Raw genomic sequence first — 19,404 nt, forward strand, 5'->3', positions numbered from 1 at the left:
GCTTTGTGACCTGCCTTGCCAAGCCTAACACTTTTGCCAGCCATTTGCTACTTCCTGTTTGGATTACACACTTCTGTCCCCTGGCTGCGCATCCTTGGCCACCACTGCCATTTCCCGGGGGAGCTTGTGTAATGCGTTGTCTGAGGGTCTGTGCACTGGATTAAAAGGCGCTTGTGCCCTCAAGTCCGCAGCCATCGAGGAGCGATGCGTGAGAGGCTCTTTAATTTCCCATGCCTGCCCAACGAGAGGACTGTCTGCTCGCTCACTTACTGTCACGCATTTGAGTAATGTGGTTGCTATTTCTGAAGATATGTAAGGAGAGCAAGCCTGCCGTGGCCGTTCACATAATCCTGGGTCACTGGTCACTTCTCCACACAAAACCCAAACTTGCTTATATTTCTCCATTAGTGCCGATGGACTCTGCTCTCTTTCAGCCTTCTTTGCCCATGTATTTGAGGGTAGACGTTATCACCACCTTCTTGAGTATTCGTAAATTAAGTTACGTTTGTCTTAGCTGGTTTCTGACAGCGTCGTGGTTTGAAACATTTGTGGAGCACACTGGACGGCCCTCAAGATGGATTTACCATGTATGCGCTTGAAGAGGAGAAGGGGCCATTTGGTCTGCTTGATGCATATGCTGTGTGCTTGGTTCGGTTCCACGCCTAGAACCTCTGATTTTGGTTGAAATGTGCTTAAATTCTGGAGATGGCTGTTGATGTAGTGTTTTGGTCTTCTACCTCGCTGCATCCACGTACTATCTCTGACTTAAAATAAATACCTTTTGCTCACCAGTCGTATGTGTGTGATGTTAACACTGGGCGAAGAACGAGTGAGAGTTGAACCAGCAGTCACCAAACTAGGTGCCTATTATTTTATCAGAGGAACAGGAACAAAAATGTTGAAGAATAACATCTAAATGCGAAAGATCACACTTGAAAAAAGTACGTTCTGGAATAGTCCAGGGAAGTATATTGAGGCAGAACAGAGAACACACCAACTCTTAGGGTCCTGTGCACCACCATGCTTGTCATAGTGTCTCGGCAGCATGTCGGCCAATCCCCCAAATAGATGCCGGCCTTTTCAGGAAAGGGCGAAGTGGACTGTGCAGAGAGGCTTGCTAGCCTTGTTGCGCGCCCAAGTCATCAGCTCAAGTCCTGTTGTTGGTGGCTTATCTGGTTTGCTTTTCAAGCCTCTTTTAAAGTTATGGCGCCTGTCAGATTAGCAGAAGAGGTTTAGGAATTGTGTGTGGCATATGTGGGGCTCGAAAGCTACTCGTGCTTATTGGCAGATAGCAACATATGTAAAAGCAAGGGGTATGCAGTTCCTAAAGTGGACGCAGGGTGTGATAGATTAACTAGGGGGTACCAAGGTGGTGTAAGGGGACTGATGTGAAAGACAGGAGTTAAGATAACTCCTTTTTTTTTTAAAAAGAAGACCCTCACACACCCAACAAGCGGGTGTCTTGCTTCATCACCGGGTCTTTCCTCCCTATCGGGCCGGCAGGTGCAATGCCCGATCAGGCACCTAATAGGGCCTTCCTAGCGGAGATCTTTTTCCAACGCCGATGAGTGAGGTGTGTGTGGGGGGGGAGAATTACAAAAGTGAGTGTAGGTGGAATTGAGGTGAAAGTGAGTATATTAAAACAGGGGTAGGTGATCCACTAAATAATTTTAATGAAGCATGGTCACCATCCTGGTTAAAACAAAAAATATAATCCGCACATTGTTCACCGTTAGTTATGTGAGTGCATGTGCTAGGGGGATCAATAGGTCAACATGTTTCTTGCCTTAGAATATAATAAATGGCAATTCATCAGGACCGGGGGAAAAAATATTGCGGCTACCTACACCTCTTTGGTGGTGCCCACCGTCTCTAAGAGTTAGCAATTGTGGACACGCATACAGCACCCTAAAAAAGTGTGGTACCGTAGATAAAAGAGCACACCCTTCTGGGCTGTGCTGAATTCAAGGGCGGGGATGAGGAAACACTAAAATTTAGTGTCGGTTCCGTAGTTTCGGAAGCACCGTCCGCCTAACGTCTCACCAGCCACATATAGCAACATATAACAATGCCTAGCTTGCAAGAGTGACATTTGCTGCTACCAAACTATCCCTCCTTAGTACCACCTTGTCTTCATTTGTAACCTCCGATGAGGACTGGCCCATTTATTTCGGTTGTTACACAGTATGTCTTATTTAGTATGTGGGCACTATTTTCCTTAATAAATTCCTTCTGCACACCATGCGTGCTTTCACTTTCGGAGCAGCCTGGGGCAATGGCTGCCGCTTCTTTGAAAAGGTCTGGCATTTACAAGAGTTTCAGCTATTGGCATTATAAATAACAATGCCTTTTATTTATTTGTTAATTGGCAAAACATATAAAGGAAAGGCATTGTCATTTACAATGTCAATAGCTTAAACTCTCGCAAATGCGAGACCTATTGCATTGGAAATGCTTGTTATATTTAGGAATGATGCGACTGAGTTCTCTTTGAAGTCTTGGTGCTCCCTTAGTTCTCACTAAAACAATATTAACTGCCAGCTTTTTTAAAACGAAGTCTAAATGATATCTCTTGGGTGAATCGACAACGAGGCCCAGGTATAATGCTGGCTTTTGCTCATCACAAGGAAGACATAGTTAGGCTTGAAAAGAAGCAGTTACGTAGAGTTACTCTGAAAAAACTCCCGAAGTATTACATATCTCATTTGAAGAAATGCATCACTTTATATCAGGGTGGTTGGGGGCAGTGGTATTGCTTTGTTTTTTGGTTAAAACATTTTTTTATTACCATGGCTGTTTGAGGGTTCACCACTGCTCTCTGATTACACTTGCAACCAATCCTTCCTGCAGATGAATCTACCTGGCAGGACCTGAAGTATTTCTGCCCAAGTGTTGAACGAGAACAAGAACTCTCAGAGCTGCAGTGAAAAAAGACTTGCTTGATGGGGTTCCGACAAAGAGAGCACCTCTTAATAAACTGTAGGGAAACAGGCATTTTACCAGCCGCTGCAGGTAAGTGCGGTGAGGCCGACTGGGGGGGATTTCGAGAGACGACCATGAGAGAAAAATAAATAATTCATTTTCTCTTGTGGTCGTTTCTTGAAAATCCACCCATTCCCCCCCCTGCATTTTACTGCACTGAACTCAGTCTAAATCTCCCCTTTTTTGGTAGTGCCTGGGCAGCACATGCGCTGCTCTGCGAGGCATGCTGTATTAGAGTATAGACTTGAAGCCCCGTCCACTCTCCGCCCATATTTGTCATTGGCTTGTGTCATTGTCCTTTGTAAATGCTGGCATCTGATTAGTTAATAGGCTTGTTAGTCCTTCCTTGTTACCGCCTTGTCTTCATTTCTAACCTCTCGTGAGGACTGGCCCTTTACATCGGTTGTTACACAGTATGTTTTTTAGGTCTCGCCTGGCGAAAGCAGCGCATACGGTGCTCTCGTCAGAGAGACCTTTTGGAATCGATTCAGCCAAAGCTGAATGCACGTGCGTCCAGATGGACAAAGATAGCTGCTCTCGCCATCCGCAAAGCTAAACATGCACGCGTAGGGACAAAAAATGGACACGCATGTGGACAGCCCGACGCCATCTTTGTTTACTTTCATTAGCGTAGGATGTGCACATGCGCGGGCATTTTTTGTCGCTACGCGTGCATGGCGGCGTGCTTTCTCTCCCATTGAAGCTGATGTTCTTTCCGTGTTCCTCGCAGCTCAGGGTCAGCGCCTCCTCGCTTAAGTTGGCTAAAACTTTGTGCCAGTGGTCCCGGATCTGCACCTCCAGCAGGCCGCTGCGCCGCACCCTGCCAGTGCCCGCTGCTGCCGCCACCGCCATCTCTGCTGCATGCTCAGCACGCCATGCCAGGGCACAGGACTTTTCTCTGGCGGCTCGGAGAGAGTGAATACTTTTCGAGCCAAGTAATCGCTTTCTCTCGGCTTATGTCTGTGGGGTGGAGAGAAGCCGCGAAACCTAAGAAGCGCTGAACAAACAGAGCCGGCAAACAAACCGCCGGAATCCCACCGGCCGGGTCGCGGGCTCTGACAGCTCACCTGCGGCGAGGGCCGCAGGTCACACGCAGCCTGTGCGTGAGTTATGGCTTCGGCGTGTATTGTGCATTGTTTAGTGCCTGAACTCCTATCCCGGACAGTCCTCGCACTTTGGATACAGTAGAACTAATTAAACTCTAATCCAAGGCAGCTGGCACCCTCTATTGGCACGTGTTATCTTTGTTGCACTCGCCTGTTTCCACATTCCGCTCTTGGTTGACAAGTGACCAGCCAGGTGACATTCTTCGCACAGTTAACAAGCGCAGGGCTCGACAAATCCACTCGCCCACTCGCATTTGCGAGCTAGAATTAATGAGGACGAGCTATTTTTAGGTCCTACTCGCCCTTTCTGGTGAGTAGGAAGACAAACTTACTTTTGTCCTCTGTCTTTAAAAACGGAGCAAATGTGACAAGATAACAAGATTTAAAGGCATTTTTATTGCTCACAAAGCGAATGAGCAATAAAGATGCCTTTAAATCTCGTTAACTTGTCACATTTGCTCCGCTTTCAGAGACGGAGGTCAAGTAGGTTACTGTTAGGTCGAGGAGGTTTTTCAAGGTACTAGACCTGCAGGACTAGTACCATTTTTCGGATTTTTTGAGCCCTGAAGCGGTCTCATGTTCAGTCATCTCGGACTTTCAGCCAGCAAAATTTTGCCACGCTGGGACGTGTCGCTCCAACGTAGATTGGGGTTTGCGAATGTACGAATGCCAGAATAGACAGTGATATTTTCAACTTGCCAGGACCGGCATAGGGTGCCTGAACTGGCATGGGCCGTTGGCAGGTATGAAAGCCCAAACGCGCGACATCTTTCAGTTTTATAGAAAGGGCGCTTTCAAAGTGGAACAGACTCTCGAGTTTTTCTTACAGACTACTCAGTGCTTTAAATGGACAGTTCCTGCCAGTCACTGAGTGTCTGCGCTCATTTAATTTGAAAGGGAGATCACGTGCGCTTCTCATCAGAGGTGCAATACTTTTAAAAGATGAGTACCGGCACTTCTCAGTAGCAAGCAGGTACTCTGGGGAGAGCACCTACACTTTCTATTTCCATTTAACGCACTGAGATCACAGTTCAGGGTTATTGTCCAACACACGTACAGAGCTCACTTATGATGTAAGGAAAATCCAGACTTCTTCACTCAAACACTAGATAGAACTAATCGCATGCTAAGTGTTTTTACATAACATTGTTATCAGCTTTAGAGTAGTGTTAGTCCTCAATTTCAGCAGAATTTGGATTGGCAACATCTTCCTTCAAATTTAAAAATCGGGATTATTACCCCTAGCACAGTTGAAGCACGTGGGTGGTTTTACCGCATATGCAGGGCTTTAAGTGGGATGAAAAGACTGTTGTGGAGGTGGGGGGCCTCTCAGAGGGGCAAGGCAGATGTAATTAGGGTGTGGCTTAAAGGTGAGCTAAAAATCTGTGCTTAGCGTAGTGGATCTCCCTACCTATAATTTGCTGCTTCTGTCATTGTATCTAGATATGTAATACAACAAATAACATTACTCTTACAACAAACCAGGACTATTGGCTTTGTCAGTGTTGTTAGCTGCCTATGATAAATAAGCACTAACTACGGCTTTGTTGTATATAACATAGAAAATGCTTAAGCACTGAAATGATGAGACTGAAATCACTGTAACAAGTCTCTGAAGTTATATCAGAGGCAGTTAAGGGTGCCACTGCTGCAGAGTTAAGATTTATTTTTCACCCTCAGGGTGAGGGCGAAAATGGAGAGCCCGACAGGGATCAGTCTCTGCACCTGCTTTTTTTTTAGAACTGCTGGGGCTGAGCATCGGCAGGACCCAGCCCGCTTAAAGCTCTGCATAAATGCAATAATGCCTCATGTGGTAAATTCACCAGATTGAAAGCTGTCCAACAGCACCTACAGCTAACTGAAATAACCCATAAACTGTGTTTAGCATAGTGTGCCCTCCGACTTGTAGTTTGCTGTTTGTCATTGCATCCAGATATACGACACAACAAGTAACATCATACCTGCAACAAGTCAGGACTATTGGCTTTATCAATGTTTGTTCGTTGTATAAGATAAATAAGCAGCAACTATGGCATGTATATAATATTGAACAAGCATTAAAAATGCAATAGGTCTCTCCTTTCATTAAGTTAAAGCCATTTGCTTTGCTATACAATACCATTAGCAAACCAAATGACTTTAACTTAATTAAAGGCAAGACCTATTGCATTTTCAATGCTTGTTTTAAACTGTAGCGATACCAAAGGGGATGATGGAAGGAGCGTTTGAGCAAATCAAACACTCACCCCCAGTCTACTGATCTGGGTTTAATCCATCATCATTCTTTAGCTCACTCCACCACCCCAGTTCAGACATGACCATATGCAAATCAGTCTGACCCTGTGCCTCAAGGGAACAGTCCAGCCCGAACTGCCAAGCCATGTCTTCCCTGGACCGGAAGCAAGCATCCTGGGACCGGTTTCGGGTTCATAACCCTCATCAGCCAGGCTATCTTGAATCCAGTGGCAAAGTGAGCAGGGACCCACGTCTGGGCATACCCTGCCAACTTAGGGCGAACAAAGCGATACCAAAGGAGATGATGGAATGAGCGTTTGAGCAAATCAAACACTCACCCCCAGTCAACTGATCTGGGTTTAATCCATCATCATTCTTTAGCTCACTCCACCACCCCAGTTCAGACATGACCATATGCAAATCAGCCTGACCCTGTGCCTCAAGGGAACAGTCCAGCCCGAACTGCCAAGCCATGTCTTCCCTGGACCGGAAACAAGCATCCTGGGACCGGTTTCGGGTTCATAACCCTCATCAGCCAGGCTATCTTGAATCCAGTAAGCACTCTTTTCCTTACTGAATTTCTTCTACTGCAGGCATAACATGCTTTCCTGCAGCATTCATAACACCATGCACACTTTCACTTTCCAAGCAGCCTGGGGAAATGGCGGCTGTTTCTTTGAAGTGAAATAGATCTCACATTTGCAAGAGTTTGAGCTATTGGCATTGTAAATGACAATGCCTTTTATTTATGTGTTAATTATCAAAACAGATAAATAAAAGGCATTGTCATTTACCATGCCAATAGCTTAAACTCTCGCAAATACGAGACCTATTGCATGGCAAATGTACCAATACCAACCCTCATGGCTGCCCTCTCAGGGCACACGACTGCAGCATCTGTCCCGGGGTTGGTACCACCTGTGCTTGTCCTTGGTTGGGGATCTGGGAGTTGGACCAAGCAGGGTGTTTGGATTGGGCCACCACAGACCTGCTGATGGCTTCGGCCTCACTGGGAGAAGGTGTTGGTCTGGTGCAGTGTTCGTCATTCAACCCAACACTGGAGGTGCTGTGTCCGAAGTGAGGTCAAGCAGTGGTGCAGCCAACGTGTGGGACAAATCATACATAGATGATGCTTAGACTGTACTTCAAGTAGAAGGTCCGTGGAAGTCTTCGAATGTGAATCCAAACACAGGCTGATAGTTGTGTGACAGAGGAGGAGGGACACGACTCCCTCCTGCCTGTGGCTAGTGTCCGCACTTGTACTGAACCCAGAACAACAGCCCCTGCGTCGGGTGGTGGAGAGCTCTCACCTTGCACTCAGTCAGACTTGGGTGGCGAGCCTGCTAGGCATGCGGCCGTCTAGGGCTGACATCAGTTTTGACCGGGTGGTGCCAGGTGTGGCATTTTTGCACACTCGGTGACATTCACTCACTGACGTTAGCTGACACCCGATGAGCTCAACTGGAAGGCCTCCCACCTTAAAACATGTACTTTGGAGAATTTGGGTGACTTCTCATTTTGAAGCAACATCGAAATATTCAGTGGTGAAATGAGTAGACTTTGTGTCTGCAAGGCTTAGAAGTCTATGGTTTTTCTTATTAGACAGCTAAAAGTGCCTTGAAATATACGTTTATGCAGTTTCTACTCCTGTTGCTTCATAGCTAATATGAGAGCAGCTTGGCGAAAAGATCATATATTAAAACGTCGGTTTTATGGAGGCGGAGCGGAATAAATACCACATCTGATATGGACTTGCGCAGGGATTAGAGCGGAACATATTAAGACTTTTGATGCCGCTGTTTTGTCAGTCTGCCATTTGAATGAATAAAGAGGCGCTACAGCGATGTGTATTTGGGACTGACAGGTTTGTTATTGGAAGATAAAATATATTTATTGATCATTTATTCATTGGATTAGAAGAAGACGGGGTACTCGCATCATCATTCCTTGTACATTGATAAAATAGTGCACAGCTGAGTTGTTTTTTATTCAGGTAGGATGGAATCTATGTTATAATGTCCTAGTTACTGTAATACATTTTTACCTTATGTTATATATGGCAGCCCACTAAAACTTATTGAAATAAGTCACCTAGCTCCTGAACGGTTGTTTGCACTCTGGTATATTTTGTGTTCTGAAATATCATGTTTCGGGGGTCTGATTAAAATGTATGTATGTTTTGTAACATACGGCGGCCTCACAGAAAACCATCTGACACACAATAATGAATCTATAGATGCGCGTCTGCAGTTTTTAAATGGTAGTGGGTCGATTGTCATTGTTGTTCCCTTTTATTGTAATGATTTTAAATTTTCATCATTACATTTTTATTCTTTGAGTGGTTGCCCCATACCCATCTATGCAGGAACCCTTTTATTCAAAAGGGGTGGGGAACAGGAGGCTGCGGGTAGGCAGGGTAAGCTGGCCTCCAACCAACATGTATCACGCAACAAGAAGCTGCCCTGTCTAAGTGTCTGATTCTTAGTGGAATTTGAGGCACATTGTGCCAGTGATTTAGGTGGTGCTGGACATTTCAAAAAATGTATGGACTGGCCTCACACACCACCAGGTGTCATGCTTCCTCATCGGCTGTCCTCGCCCTTTAAAAACCACATTTGATAAAGGGCGGGCCTACACCTGCCGAGAAGGAGGCACTTCTATAGCTAAGTGGGGGCCCGTGCTGAAAAAAGTGAGTGAGTGATGTTTAAAAATCGATGTACAAACTTGCGTGACTTTTTCATGCTGCTGAGTGTGCTCGATGTTAAAAATTTGTGGTGGAGACTAGGGGGTTTAGTGCCCCATCTCCGTATGTGTTGCCAACAGCACAGTTAGTCTTGGCGTTGTGTCCATTCTATTACTGCATTCTAATAATGGAACGAGATCCTACTTTTAGCAGCATCATAAAAGGGCAGGAGAATGGGCGTGGCCTCAGGACAAGCTGCTGACTGCCCCTTCCCCAAGGGCTGCGGAAATACTGCCCGAGAATGAGGAGGGAATGTTTCAGAAGTATTGACCACGGTCATGAGGAGGGAATGTTTCAGAAGTATTGACCACGGTCATGAGGAGGGAATGTTTTAGAAGTATTGACCACGGTCATGAGGAGGGAATGTTTTAGAAGTATTGACCACGGTCATAGGTATCTTCCTCCTTGTCGTGGCTTTAAACAGTGTATGTGTGAGTGGATCAGGTGTAACTCATCCCCTGTGTGTTGTACACTAGTTTCCCTTGATTTCTTCTTCTGCATCCATGACATTCCTTGTCCTGGAACAACACACCTTTCATTTAAGTGTTTTGTGCGGAATGGCATAGAACTACTTCCTCAAACCTCAAGGTGAGATTCCAGAGTGGTCCGAATCTTAAGTTCTCCTTCCTTCCTTCCTCCAGGTGTTGGCCATGGATCCGTGCAGTCAGACCACCGCTGCTGAGGGTCCCACAAGGGCTGAGGCAAACCCAGAGTACCTCCAACAGTTGAAGGACTTGGATATCCCAGAAGAAGAAGCAAAGAAGGTATGAGATCCCATTTATTTGTGTTGTTGCTGCTTCTTTTCCTTCGAGGGCCTCGAACAATCATGACTGAAGCGAGGAAATGCGCAGGAGCTGCTCATCTCTGCAGGACATTTCAAAATATCAGCAAGGCTCATCACCGATGCCCTCTTTCTTGTCGGCTCCTGTTCCTTTGTTTTCTTCTCTCCTGAGCACGTCTGTGCTCCTTGTCTGCTTTGAGTTGATTGTCAATGGGCATAAAGAGTACAAATGACCAGTACAGCACAATTTTATTGTTAGTATGACTGGAAAAAAATATGTATATCATTCAGAGTTACTCAACTCTTTAATGGGGTTTCACTACAAAACCAGATGAGTCATGGTGGAAGGCTTCCCAATAAAAAAAATACATTATCCAGAATTGTGAGGTTCAGAGAGAGGTGGCTTTGAATGAAGGCAGATATGTTTTGTACAACAGTAAGACCCTTTGAAATTGAGCATTCATTTTATGGGCTGGTTTTATTTGTACTTCAGGTATGCTTACATAGATTATCCGTTTCAAAGATTACAAGTGTTTCAAAGATTACAAGTAGCAGCACCTGAGTGCACAAAGTTTTTGCAAGAGGACTCTCAAAATCTTCTGTCAGACCCCCAGTTTCAGGCTTACTTGTCACAGAAAGTACATATAACTATGCACCACTAAAATCCCACACTCTATGCAACTAACGCATCTCTTGTACCTGAAAGATCTGAGCTCTCCCTTCCCCAAGTTTCAAGAACGTAAAAAACTATCCTCATTTATTACAAAATAGCAGTGAGACAAAATAAGTTTGGCATGCCAGAGAATGGGGTTGCAAACCTGGCAGCTCTACAATAACTCTTCAGGCTGTGGGCAATCTGGACGTTTGAGCCTTCCAGTTCAAGTAGTTTAGGAGTACGTAAGGAACTAGGCTGATTTTTTTGTCAAAAAGGTTAATTTTCAATGTACAATATTTGATCTATTTCTGTAGTCCTGTGAGGTATTGCACCTGGTGGACTGACTTCACTTTGGACAGTAGAAGTTCTGCCATATGATCTCTAAGAGATCTTTTTAAAGCTAATACTGCATCCTGCAGAGGTCGTCTCACGGTTATTTATGTGCTTCCCAGAGCTATGAAATATCTCAGAATGTTTCCCACTGGTCCCCTGTCAGTCTACCCCATCCATGAAAGCATTTTCTTTACTTATTTAACACTGAGAAAGTAATCTTGACTCCTCTCTAAAGAGCAGATACACTAGGCTGTCTAATAGGAGTGTCTAGGAACTAGCCAGGGACTGACTGGGCAATTTGAAATCGCTGGTTGACAAACCCTGTCTCCGCCCAAGGCATCATGGGGCCTCACGAGTGTAGCATGCTAAGACTTGCCTGCAAGGCTTTTCGAACGTTTCAATAGATCTGAAGTGAATAGGCCTGGTCTCGAGATCAGTGCGTGCATTAATCGGAGAATTGCTTATCAATCTGGACTTAGAACCTCACTCTTGAGCAGCTCAAAATCCTTAAGGGATGTGTATGAAGTGAAATGAAAATAAAATTTGTAAAGCGCAACAATCACCCGAGGGTATCTAGGTGCTAAGTAGAAACTGACTAGGCCTGGGTGAAAATTTAGTTCCGTTCGCGGAAATTGCGATAATTTGACATTTTCGCGTTCCGCTGAAAAAGCAAAAATGTCAAAATTTCCGCATTCCGCAGCTTAGCGATATTTTGGTTCTTGCTCGCGCTATAAAATAATACATTCTCGCGCGCGATCGCCTTACCTGAATCCCTGCGTTCGCCGACAAGTTTTCTTTATCCGGTCGCGTTCTCCATGAGATGTTGTATTGTTTTTAGCCATTTGCGCTGTCTCGCGACAGTTCGCGCCTGCAGTGACGTCATGCGTCGCGCGATCACGTCTTTCTTCTCGCGATCACGCACCGCGAGACAATTGAAAACAAGATGGCCGCGCCCGCGAGCAACCACATGGGTAAGTTGGCGAGCCGCAACCATGCAGAAAATCTCGCGAACATGCGGGGAAAAAACTTCCGCATCTTCGCGATATTTCCGCGTGTTTGCGATAATTTTTAACATTTTCGCGATAATTTGCGAAAGTGGATTTCGCAAATTCCGCCCACCCCTAAAACTGACAGGCTGATAAAATCCAGAAGATGACCGAATTATTTGGAAAAGAGGCAAGTTTTTATCTCTTTCCTAAACTCTAGTAAGTTTGTTTTGAATTTTAGTTCTGCAGGAAGAGAATTCCAGAATCTTGATGTGCATAAAAAGAACCCTCTCCCACCCCTGTTGGCTTTCTTAAATCTGGGGCCTACCAGATTTCCACTTGTGGATGAGCGCAGTGAGCGCGCAGGGATGTATCGATGAAAATGCTGTGTAAAGTAATCTGGGGCAACAGCATGTTGTGCCCTGAAGGCAATGCCGAGTGCTTTAAACTGTATACATTTGTCAATGGGGAGCCGGTGTAACTGAATGAGTGCTTGAGAGACAGAGGTATGTTTCGGAATGCCCAGCAGTCGCCGGGCTGCGGCGTTCTGTAATGTTTGTAATTTATGTAGAGAACGTTTTTGAATGTTGATGAAGAGTGCACCGCCATAATCTACCTTGGATGAAATTAGAGTTGTGACTACTCTCTTTTCCAGGTTAGATGGAATAAATGGTAAAACCTTCCTCAGAATTTTCAGAATGAGGAAACACGAGGAAGTGATATGATTAGTTTGTCCTTCAAAGGATAGCTTAGTATCAATGATCACCACCAGGTATTTTGCTTTTCCCCTGGGGACAGGCAGATTCCCAAGTTCCCGGGGCCACCACCTGTTTCACCAAAAGGAAGGATTGTTGCCAAACAGTAGGACCTCCGTTTTTGAGGAATTCAATTTCAAACAATTGCTGCTCATCCAGTTTGCAATATGGAGCATGCTGTTGTGGAAATGGGAAGCCGTGGATCCCGGATTGTTGGTGAAGGAGACAACGATCTGCGTGTAATCCGCATATGAAACCAGGGAAAAACCAAATGATTCAATTGAGCTGCAAGTGGAGTAACAAAAAGATTGAAAAGAGAAGGGCTCAAAGATGTGCTTTGAGGGACTCCACAAGGTTAAGAAAAAAACTGGTGAGATGAAATTTCCTAGGGCGACTGTTTGAGTGCGAGCGGTCAGAAAAGAAGTAAGAAAGTTGAGTGCATTAACTTTGATCCCAATTGATTCAAGGCGATCAATGAGAAGAGCATGGTTGACCGAATCAAATGCGGCGGATAGATCCAAAAGGATCAGAGGCGCATTTTCCCCGCTGTCAATTGTTTGCCTAATTTCTTCCGTGGCTGTAATCAGCGCCAGTTCAATGCTGTGATGACTACGAAAACCGAACTGTGTAGAACCCAGACTCTTGGTTTTATCTAAGAAGATGGTCATTTCATTATTTTTTTCTACAAGTTTAAAGGTAGTCGAGTTATTGGTCTATAATCGTTGGGGTCACCAGTGTCTAGGTTAGCCTTTTTTAATAATGGTAGAATAGACCCTACCTTTCAGTCTTTTGCAAATGATCCTACTTTAATGGCCGTGAGGTGTGATGCTATCACCTCTAAGGCTAAGTGAATCGTTCTGGACGGACAAGGGTGCTGTGGAGAGCCTGATTTGATCTGCATCAGTGTTCTTTGCGTTTGATCGACCATCAGAGGTCCAAAGTGGGAAAGAGCGCTGATGTTGTGAGTGCCTTTCGGAGATCTAGAATCTAGGTCAGTCGTTTTGCTCAAGTTTAGGAAGGAATTGTTGACAGACTTAACTTTATCCTGAAAGTGAAGTGCTAGTTTGTTACAGAACTGTTGATTAATATTTGGATTTAATGGGTCAGGAAGTTCCTTGGAGGAGTTCATTGCTCCTTCTATTTTTGTCGCAAAATAGTTCTTTTTCGCAATTAGAATCATTTTTTTGTAAGACTGCAAATTAGTTGAATATATATCTGTATGTCAAGTGTTGAGGTGATCTACCTTTTAGATCCTCATGGCCCTCCATCCTATTTTGGAAATGTGTGAGCATTCTCTCCTGTTTATTGCTCATGATATTAATCATGATTTCAAGATGAGACGGAAAGAGTGCTTAGCTGTAATGCCTACTTGCTATTGTGGCACACACACACCACATGCACGCCTGAAACCATATGGCACACAGTTTTGTTCCAACATCTCTGAATTAAGTTTACAGTTACCATTGTGGTGATGATGGCCACACACAGCGGTAGGGGGCCGCCTGGGACCAAGAGTTACTATAGAGGAATCTTCTATTGGTGGGTTTAAAAGATCTGGAAAAAGTAAATTGGCTGCACAGCCTTTCTTTCATCTCACTGATCAGTTGAGTATAAGGAGGAAAGAGGGCTTTGTTAGAAGCATGGCCTGAAAAGACAAGTTGCAGATGATTTCATTCTTCTCTCCTCCCTTTAGTCTTTTTGGTAAGACTCAGACCTGATGTTTGAGGAGGGGAGAGTCCCGCATTTACAAGTAGAATCTCTCTGTAGTTGTATCTGTATGTTCGAGGCATATGAGCTGCAGATCAAACACTTAGGATAGTAGATCGCCATCTGGTGTTGGGCTCGGATGCTTGCAGGTTGTTGTTGTCTTCGGAAGAAGTCTTTGGTCACGAGATAGGTGACTCCTCCCTTGGACGACAGTGCGCATGGGCATCAACTCCATCGTTAGATTGTTTTTTCCCGCCATTGGGTTCGGATGCAACTTTTCCGCTCCGGTTGGAAATATTAATTCCAAGCTTTTTGAAGCGCAAAACTTCACACAAAACATCGAAGCACCTGCATTCTCAACATCGATTTCATCGGCTCAATTCCGGACGTCGACGCGGGCCGCTGGGCCTATTCACGCCGTGAGGCCTACGGATCATGGAAAGGACGCCTTTCAAAAAATGCCCCCAGTGTGGAGCAAAATTTTCACACAGTGACCACCACAAAGTCTGCAACCTGTGCCTATCACCTGAACACGACGAGTCCAGCTATCCAGCCTGCGCATCCTTTCGATCCAAAAAGACCATCCGAGATCGAAGGACTCGATGACACATCATGGCACAGAGAACAGCGCCGGAACCAGAGGACATCTTTGATGAAGGCCCCGATGTCCCGGAAGAAGATTCCGAAGATTTACAAATAATTTCCGAAGCAGACAACTCAGACGACCCCATCACTCCTGGGCAACGTGTGAGTACTACTGCCCCTGCCCCAACCCCACCAAAACCAAAGGCATTGGTCAAGACTTCGCCTGCTGGCCCCAGTCGAGACCGAAAACACCCTTCAGAAGCCCCGCCTCCGGGCTCGGCTCCGAAGAAACATAAGCCTTCCGGTAGCTCGGGACCGAGCAAACCGCATGTCATTGTCCAACCGGCACCGAAGACAAAAGACCACTCGGCACCGAAATCGGCTCCAAAGCCTTCGGCCCCGAAAATACCAAGGCCAATAGATAAACCGGCACCGTAGGTTCCCAAGCCCACAGATACACCTTCGGCTCCGAAACCGACATCGCCACCGAAACCATCATCGGTACCGAAACCAACGGCTAAGGACTCTCATACGCCTCCTAAAGCCAAACAATCCACCGATCAACCAAAAGCTTGATCGGAACCGAAAAAATCGGTACCAAAGACTGTTCCTGAAGAACAAGAACTTTTTCATCCAGATCCCATCGACCCAAGGCAGAAAAAGATTTATATCAACTCCAAGACTGGACATGTCACCGCGGTGCCCTGTAAAAAACGGAAACTGGACACACCACCTGCCCCAGTTCCTGTAAACAGGAAGGACTCTGCAACATCCCCTATGCCTCCTTCCTCTCCTATACTGCCTCCTATCCCGCCCCCTCTGCCTACACCACCCTTACCTATACCCTCTCCATCACATACACCACCTCCACAGGATGATGATGACGACCTAGGGGTGGGGGTGATCCTAATGATACGTTCACGGATCCAGACACCTCACCACTGGATGATTGGGCATTCCCTCTACCAGACATGCCTGACCCTCAGCCATATCCCTCAAAACCATCACCTCCAGACGATCACCTGGGGTTTGGCCAATTATTAAATAGAGCGGCACTTTACCACGGCGTCACAATGCACTCAGACGCACCAGAGGAAGACTTCCTATTAGACACTTTCGAACAGTCTCAAAAGTCTGTACAAATTCTACTCATGATTAAAGGAGTCATAAAACACGCCCCCGAAGTGTTTAAAGACCCCGTTCGTGCCAGGGTTCTCAACCCAGGGATAGAAAAGAAATATAGGCCTGCCCCTGAAGATCCTAATTACATCAAAGGGCAACTCCCTTTGGATTCTTTGGTCGTTTCCAATGCTAGGAAACGCACCAACTCCCAAACCACAGGAGATACACCACCCCCAGACAAAGAATCCAAACTGTTCCAAGCGGCTTATCATTGACGTATTGCCAACACCCAAGCCCTACTAGCACGCTATGACAGGGCCCACTTCGATCAATTAGAGACTCTCTTACAACATCTGCCAGACCAATATAAGACCCAGGCAAATGACCTTATCCAGGAGGGAAAACTTATTTCAAATGCAGCAATTAAATGTGTGCTTGACGCCGCAGACACCGCCTCTAGAGCAATTAACACAAGTGTGCTCCTTCGACGACATGCGTGGCTATGCATTTCAGGCTTTAAGCCAGAGGTACAAATTACCATACTCAGTCAGCCATTCAATCAGGAACAGCTCTTTGGGCCAGCAGTAGACACTGCCCTTGAAAAAATTAAGAAGGACACAGAGACGGCTAAGTCCATGGGAGCATTACAGTCTCCCCAACCACGTGGCTCCTTTTCGGCGCTCCTTCTATAGAGGAGCCTCCAAAAATATGGGAGCGTACACCTCCTCTACATTCAAACCCGCTACACAAATATCCCCCAGTAGAGGATATTTTAGAGGTGGATACAGAGGAAACAACTACAAGGGGCGAGTTTGAGGTAATAACACTCGTACCTCCCTTACCACAAAACAGTGACTTTCCTCCACTCCCCCCAGACCATTCCACTCCGGTCGGGGGAAGACTAAAACAGTTCCTACCTGTCTGGAACTCCATCACAACAGACAAGTGGGTAAGACAAATTATCCAGTGTGGTTACTGCCTGGAACTCACAACTACCCCACCCCCCCCCCCCACATACCACCCAAACAGCGTTCCATGTCACCAAACCATCTTACGCTCCTCAAACAAGAGGTTCTCTCATTGCTTCAAAAACACGCAATAGAACCAGTTCCCTTAGAACATCAGGGTACAGGGGTATACTCACTCTACTTCCTAATCCCCAAAAAGGACGGGACTCTAAGACCAATACTCGACCTCAGACCCCTAAATCTGTATATCAACTCAGATCATTTCCATATGATCACTCTTCAACAAGTGCTCCCACTACTGCAACAAGGCGATTTCCTTGCCACACTAGATCTCAAGGACGCCTACTTCCACATTCCCATACATCCTGCCCACAGAAAGTATTTAAGCTTTGTGGTGGACGGACAACACTACCAGTTTACAGTCCTTCCATTCGGGGTAACAACCGCACCCAGAGTATTCACAAAATGCCTGGCAATAGTAGCAGCACATCTCAGAAGGCAACAAATTCATGTCTTCCCGTATCTGGACGACTGGCTAATAAAAGCCAAGTCATTCAACAAATGTGTTCTACACACTCACCAAACCTTCCAAATCTTACACAACTTGGGATTCACAATAAACTATACCAAATCTTATCTCCAACCCTCTCACATACATCAGTATCTAGGAGCCACCATAAACACCTCCACAGCCCTAGCATATCCCAGCCCAGCCAGGATAGCCAATATACAAGCTCTCATCGCTAAATTCCAAATCCAACACTCTCTTCCAGCAAGAGTGTTCATGCAACTCATAGGCATGATGGCGTCATGCATCTTCATTGTGCCTTATGCAAGACTTCAAATGCGTCCCTTGCAAGAATGTCTAGCAAGTCAGTGGAACCAGGCTCACGGACAACTTACAGATCTGGTGTTGGGCAGCCGCACACATCGCTCTCTGAAATGTTGGAACATAACAAACCTCTCCAAAGGGCGGCCGTTCCTAGAGCCTCTTTCACACATAGTGCTGACAACGGACGCATCTTTCACAGGATGGGGAGCCCATCTCCTCGGCCACACCACTCAGGGCAAATGGACCACTCAACAGAAAGTGCTCCATATCAATTACCTGGAACTGCTAGCAGTGTTCCTAGCACTAAAATCATTCCAACTACATCTCCAGAACAAAACTGTCCTCATCTGGACAGACAACATGACAGCCGTGTATTACATACAGAAACAAGGAGGCACACATTCTCTCCAGCTGTCCCAGCTCGCACAGAACATTTGGAGATGGGCCATTCCCCAGAAAATATACCTACTTACAGAACACCTTCCAGGGGTTCACAATCAAATTGCCGACCTGTTAAGTCGACAAACTCAACATCCACGAATGGGAATTACACCCACAAGTCTTACTGCCCTTTTTCCAACAATGGGGCCAACCAGACATAGATCTGTTCGCCACACACGAAAACGCAAAATGCCCAACCTTCGCCGCCAGGTTTCCCCACCCGGAGTCAAAGGGCAATGCGATATGGATGAACTGGTCAGGCAGATTTGCGTACGCTTTTCCACCTCTCCCACTCATTCCATTAGTGGTACGCAAGCTCAGGCAACAGTCTCTCAAACTGATCCTAGTAGCTCCCACATGGGCACGAAGAGAGGCCAGAAGACCTACCACTAGAGCCTGCTACGCTGCAAAATGGACAAGATTTGCCATTTACTACACTAACAGTCATATAAACCCACTGGATGCATCCATCTAGGACATCATTTGCTACTTACTGCACTTGCAAAGATGTAATTTGGCATACTCATCCAAATGTCTCCACCTAGCAGCATTAGCAGCCTACTTACAAAATAGACAACACTTGTCACTCTTTAGAGTACCTGCGATCAAAGCCTTCATGGAAGGACTAAAAAGGATTATTCCTCCCACATTACCACCCTCTCCAGTGTGGAATCTAAACATTGTTCTTACAAGGCTCATGGGACCCCCATTTGAACCTCTGCATAAATGCGAGCTACAGTTCCTTACATGGAAAGTGGCTTTCCTTATCGCTATCACATCCCTCAGAAGGGTAAGTGAGATCCAGGCTTTAACCATACAAGAACCATTCTTACAATTACACCGTAACAAAGTGGTTCTTAGAACAAATCCGAAATTCCTTCCAAAAGTCATGTCTCCGTTCCATCTTAACCAATTACTAGAGTTACCAGTGTTCTTCCCAAATCTACACTCGGTAGCTGAAAGAGCTCTTCATACCTACGTTAAAAGAGCCCTTCTTTACTACATCGACAGAACCAAATCATTCCGCAAAACAAAACAATTGTTTGTTGCTTTCTCTCCACCACATAAAGGCAACCCCATTTCCAAATCTGGGATAGCCAGGTGGATAGTTAAATGTATCCAAATATGCTACCACAAGGCTAAACTCACACTAACGGTTCCCCCTAGAGCACA

At 45.7% G+C, this 19,404-nt stretch overlaps 1 protein-coding gene across 1 annotated transcript in view; it reads left to right on the forward strand.

Annotated features, from left to right (window-relative positions):
* The window catches only part of LOC146797281 (putative peptidyl-tRNA hydrolase 2), a 137,098-nt gene that overhangs the window by 63,399 nt on the left and 54,295 nt on the right, over positions 1–19,404 (forward strand). The window contains exon 2 of the mRNA XM_085624250.1: positions 9,708–9,830. Coding sequence (XP_085480376.1) covers positions 9,708–9,830 — 123 coding nt within the window. The remainder of the gene's footprint in view (positions 1–9,707; positions 9,831–19,404) is intronic.

This window comes from Triturus cristatus, chromosome 9, assembly GCF_964204655.1.
Source record: "Triturus cristatus chromosome 9, aTriCri1.1, whole genome shotgun sequence".
Lineage (NCBI taxonomy): Eukaryota > Metazoa > Chordata > Amphibia > Caudata > Salamandridae > Triturus > Triturus cristatus.